Raw genomic sequence first — 5,643 nt, forward strand, 5'->3', positions numbered from 1 at the left:
GGGAGGAGAAAGCGAGATAGATGGACAGACGGATAGACGGATTGATGAATAGATAGATAAATAGTTGGATGGGTGGATGGCCGGCCAGTCGGACGGGCGATCGGGCGGGTGGGTGATCCGGCAGGCGGGCGGTTGGACGGCCGGACGGACGAGCCGACAGACAGACAGACACAGTGAGAGAGCGAAAGATCAGTAGCCGTATTGCATGACGCTAAATGAGAGACTCTAAAGAGTTTTGTGTGTGTAGGTGGGTGGCGACGTCACAGATGGAGCCCGTTGACGCGCGCAAGACCTTTCCATGCTTCGACGAGCCAGCACTAAAGGCCACCTTCAAGGTCACTCTGGTTCGACGATCGAACATGACGTCGCTATCAAACATGGAGTTAGAACGATCAGAGAAAAGGTGCAGAAACGGGGGTGGGAGGGGAATGGCATAGAATTGGAGAAGTGGGAAGGAATTACAACATAGAAGGCAAATATTGATGCGCGTTCATGCAATTATAGGCTGGCATAAAGCCATGATGACCACCGCCTGGGGAAAATAATCAGAAATGTCACATAATCAATAGATTTGAAAATTGACGCGAGTTTAAAAATTTACATAATGTTGGACGTTTAACGTAATTACTGCCGAATAACAGGAGCAATGGCTGGGTCGCCGACTACTACAAAACAAGCGTGAAGATGTCCACGTACCTTCTAGCCTTCCTCATCTGCGACTTTGAATACAAGAACAGCACTGCACAGAACGGGACCGTGAAGGTAACGCCACCGTCGTCCATCGCCTGACACGGGTTATGGCGTGCGTGCGTGCGTGCGTGAGTGCGTGCGTGTGTGCGTGCGTGCGTGTGCGTGTGTTTGTATGTGTGTGCGTGTGTATATGTGCGGGTATGTTTGTGTGTGTGTGCGTGCGTGTGTGTGCACGCGTGCGTGCGTGCGTGCGTGCATGCGTGTATGTGTATGTGTATATACATGCATTGCTCCTGCATGCGATGCAGCACTAGATTTAATATTTTTAGATCTGTTTAATTATTCACTAAATTATTGTGGAAACTTTTATGACAAATACCACCTGCCATGTCGCCTGCCACTCCCAGCTGGCAACCGCGATGGTATTTTAAGTGAAGGGGAATAATTTCAAGGGAATGTGTGTAGGTTAATGTGTGCAAGTTACGGTGCAATTGTGTCACTTCAGGTAAACTAGCTGTGTGTAATTTCGGGTGAATGTGCGTAATTTCGCGTCAACGTGCGTAAGTTTCGGTGAATGTGTGTAATTTCAGGTGAATGTGTGTAATTTCATATGTAATTTCAGGTGAATGTGTGTAATTTCAAGTGAATGTGTGTAATTTCAGGTGAATGTGTATAATTTCATGTGAATGTGTGTAATTTAATTCAGGCGAATTTATGTAATTTCAGGTGAATATATGTAATTTCAGGTGAATGTGTGTAATTTCATGTGAATGTGTGTAATTTCAGGTGAATGTGTGGGCTCGCAGTGAAGCTATTAAACAGCTGGATTACGCGCGCGATTCTACTGCCTCCATCATCGACTATTACACGGAGTACTTTGGAATACCCTTTCCGTTAAATAAGTCAGGTAGAGAGTATATTCGGCTACGACGATGCACGTTGTCGTACATGCTGTCAGGACTAACTAACCAGCAGCATGTACATTTCATGCGCATGAGTTCAAATTAAAGTAATTGCTTTTAGTATCGAATAATGAATAAATGGTGCATAATATTAATGATATACAGCGTACCGTATATAAAATGATGTAATATTAACGCAAACCCAAACGTTAGCAGCCTGCCGTTCACGATCTCAGCACTCTACGAGATATTTTGCGCGATGCATAATTCACAGCAGATCTGTATAGCTGTATCGCATATTTAAAGAACCACTAACACCTCGTAATAAAACAGCCGACTATGTGGATAGGACTATTTACTGGAATGAGAAAGAATGCTATGCGTCAATAAACCGGGAACGCGAAAACCGAATGATAAACTGGCGATATATACAATGCTACAAACGGGGAATTCTAGTTAGTGGAAACGCGTGACGTTTGAAGGCAGAGCAGCAATTTATCCTCGAACTAATTAACTCGAAACATCGCATCTCTGTACGGAGCGACTGGAACCGAAATTTTTTTGTCAACTTTGTAGCCGATCAAAAAATCGCCGTCGCGGGAGAGTATAGTCATGTTTTACTTTCGCCGCGTTGAGGGGTAACCCGGCACCTCCTGAGTTACGTTATCGTATCAGGAGTGTCATAATATAGATGCATGATGATAGATAATCGATAGATAATAGATTATGATAATAAATGATGATAGATAGATGATGATTGATGATAGACAGATCTATATTATCAGGAGTGTATAATATATGTATATATATATATATATATATAATAGATGTATTATTATGACACTCCTGATCGCATCAACATCGTAACGATCAGGAGTGAATAATAATAGATCTATTATTATTCTATTATTATGATCTATGTTTAGTTTTATTATTATACACTCTTGATAGTATCAGGAGTGAATAATAATAGATCTATTATTATCTATTATTATAATCTATTATTATATCTATTAGTATGACCCTCGTGATGTATATAAAAAACGCGCGCGTGAGACCTGTATCGCCTCTCTGCCGCACAGACTCAGTCGCTGTGCCGGACTTTGCTGCCGGTGCGATGGAGAACTGGGGGCTGATTATCTACAGAGAAACGTCGTTCCTGTACGATCCACTGGTGTCGTCTGAGAGCAACAAGAAGCGCGTCTGCACGGTTGTCGCACACGAGATCGCGCATCAGGTAAACTGTAACTGTAATTAACACTCAGGTAGATTGTAACTGTAATGATAACACTCAGGTAAAATATAACTGTAATTAAAAAACTCGGGTAAATTGTAACTGTAATTAACACTCGGGTAAATAACAGTGTAAACATGGTGGAAATCGAAAATCCTAGTGTCAGCCGACCCGAATGTCTTTGCATAATGTTATGGTTGTCCATTGTATATTCAGAGAAAAATGTTTTTATCGCGGTAAAATCTTAGCTCTTTTTACCCAATCTGTATTTCTACTGAGATTGAATTAATTATACGGCTTTAAAACTATAATAATATATAACGGCCCATAATTGGATGACAATTAAGTGATTTAACGGCGGTTATATCACGTTTAACAAGGCTTTTGTATACATTGGGTAAATAGACCAATAATTTTACCGCAGTGAAATAATTTATTCACAGTAAAAAAAAATTATTTCCGAATACGGTGGCTAACCATAATTGCGTAATGTAAGTTGTGGGCGGATTAAGATATGATAAGTGATTACTGTGTGGTATTACTTTAATAAGGATCGCTTTGTATCCTACTGCTGGCTATAACAGTAAGGTTTCTCATAATCTGTTATGATCGACCCCTAATTATATTCACTCATAAACTCAACCTTGATAAGAAATTTGGTGAGGCGGTTACTTATGCCGTTTGACATCTTATCCAGACAATGGAGGCCGACGTGTTCATTCAACATAATATTTCGATATAACAGTTGTCATAGACGATCGACGATGTACCGGCTTTTGTTTGCAGTGGTTTGGCAATCTGGTAAGTCCCGCTTGGTGGGACGATCTATGGCTGAATGAAGGTTTCGCGTCGTATGTCGAGTATCTCGGGCAAGATCACTACGAACCGACCTGGAAAATGGTACGAATTACCGCGTTTGTAATGCCGTTCGTGCTCATGGTATATACTAGCGCAAGTTTACCGATAGATATTGTTTGAAAGTGTTCGCAACAAATGTCCCTAGCAGTGCATGTCATTATAAACATCTTCTATGAAACATTATAAACATCTTCTATATATACGGGTAAACAGGTGGCGTGCTTTACCTCAAATATTTTGCACGTAAATAAAAAAAAACACGTTCACAGAACGGCAACGCGAACACAAACGATTGCGAGTTATGTTTCTTGTAACACGAATAGCCCTCCTCCTCTTATCTTCACATCAAACATCGTTTCAGATGGACCAGTTTCTACTAGACGCCTTGCAGGCGGTGATGCGCCTGGACGCGCTGGGATCGTCGCATCCCATCTACCTACCGGTGCATCACCCGGATGAAATTAACGAGATCTTCGACTCGGTTACCTACGATAAGGGAGCGTCGATCATCCGCATGATGAACTTCTTCCTTGGCGAGGACACGTTCCACGCGGGGTTGAAGGTATAGATCGACGAACACTTTGTGTGCGTGTATCGCCGACGAGTTTACGAACGTGTCGGTCAAAAATCGGCGTTGTTTAAACTACGAGGGTCAAAACGTTGCAGTCAAACCGTAGCGGTTAACACATCGCAGTCAAAATATGACGGTCAAAGCGTGTGCGTCGAAACATGGCGACCAAAACGTGGTGGTTAGGGCTGCGGCATGCAGGCATGCAGTGGTTCCCAGTGTGGGCGGTACCGCCCTGCTTGGGCTGTGGCAAGGGCCTTTGTGCCCAGAGGCACCAAGAAGCAAGGGGTAGGTTTAGCAGGTATTGGAGAAGAGGCATGACTGATGGATAATGGTAGGGTAGGGTACGATGCATTGGCTATGGTTTTACAGAGCCTGGCGTCGGTGGCCCGCAAAGGCGTGGAAACCACCACATTATATACTTGTGCACATATTACTTATAGATAGCTGTGTCACTGAAGATATGTACGTCATGAAAATCGCTCGCATTTTGAAATTGAACCACACCCGCCACGCGATAAACGGTTTCCATAACGGAGGCAATATCAGGAGATGCCCTGTTTATTTACATCTTGACCCTATGATATTTGACCTTGAAGTCGATAATCTAACCTAGGAGCTTTGGCGAGGTTTTGGTTAACAATATTAAAATGAAGACCAAGACATCAACTCAACGTCCAATTTGTCTTACCGTCTGCTATCAAACATGTAATTCAATAATTATTCAACGACTGTGTTTCAATCGTGATGTGTTTTCTCATTCTGATATCGTCTTTATCAAATGCGATATTTCCCTGATGGTATCATACGTGCTATAGACTTCTCTTCTATGCAGAATGTCGTTTTCCTTTCCAATCGATTGATTCAACTATATTTCAGCATGTACGGAGTAGATGGAAGCAAAAGTTGGCATAATTACGCGCCCACCCTAAAATCATATTCGAAAATCACACATGTAGGGCGGTGGATCTTAGAGAAAAGTTGACAAAGTCCCCCCGCATTAAGGCTAATGTACTAAAGTTGCCTCGTTTGTGGCTAATTTTAGGAATACCTGAGATACCATTCTTACGGAAATGCACGAACCATTGATCTATGGAACTTCCTCTCAGCGGTAAGAAATGGAGATCAATTACTGATGTAGATGCAGGTTGCGTGCCAAAACATAATTGAGTGTATTTATTTATTTATTTATAATTATTACTAATTATTGCATATTTAAAAGGTTGTTTATTTATTTATATTGCTGTTACTTTTTTATGTTTACAGTTTTTTAGTTTTTCTTAGTAGTAAGTTAGTTTACTTAGTAACACTCGCCGCCACCGCCGCCACCGCCACTACCGCCACCATAACCACCACCACCACCACCATCACCACCACCACCACTGCCATCA

At 42.1% G+C, this 5,643-nt stretch overlaps 1 protein-coding gene across 1 annotated transcript in view; it reads left to right on the forward strand.

Annotated features, from left to right (window-relative positions):
• Positions 1 to 251: 251 nt before the first annotated feature.
• Positions 252 to 5,643, forward strand: part of LOC106815143 (aminopeptidase N-like) — a 26,271-nt gene continuing 20,879 nt past the window's right edge. The window contains exons 1-7 of the mRNA XM_014819575.1: positions 252 to 403; positions 642 to 762; positions 1,477 to 1,597; positions 2,675 to 2,829; positions 3,613 to 3,726; positions 4,046 to 4,246; positions 5,298 to 5,363. Of these exons, the coding sequence (XP_014675061.1) occupies positions 267 to 403; positions 642 to 762; positions 1,477 to 1,597; positions 2,675 to 2,829; positions 3,613 to 3,726; positions 4,046 to 4,246; positions 5,298 to 5,363 (915 nt within the window). The 5' untranslated portion in view covers positions 252 to 266. The remainder of the gene's footprint in view (positions 404 to 641; positions 763 to 1,476; positions 1,598 to 2,674; positions 2,830 to 3,612; positions 3,727 to 4,045; positions 4,247 to 5,297; positions 5,364 to 5,643) is intronic.

Source organism: Priapulus caudatus, unplaced genomic scaffold, assembly GCF_000485595.1.
Source record: "Priapulus caudatus unplaced genomic scaffold, Priapulus_caudatus-5.0.1 Scaffold1050, whole genome shotgun sequence".
NCBI classification, from domain to species: domain Eukaryota; kingdom Metazoa; phylum Priapulida; class Priapulimorpha; order Priapulimorphida; family Priapulidae; genus Priapulus; species Priapulus caudatus.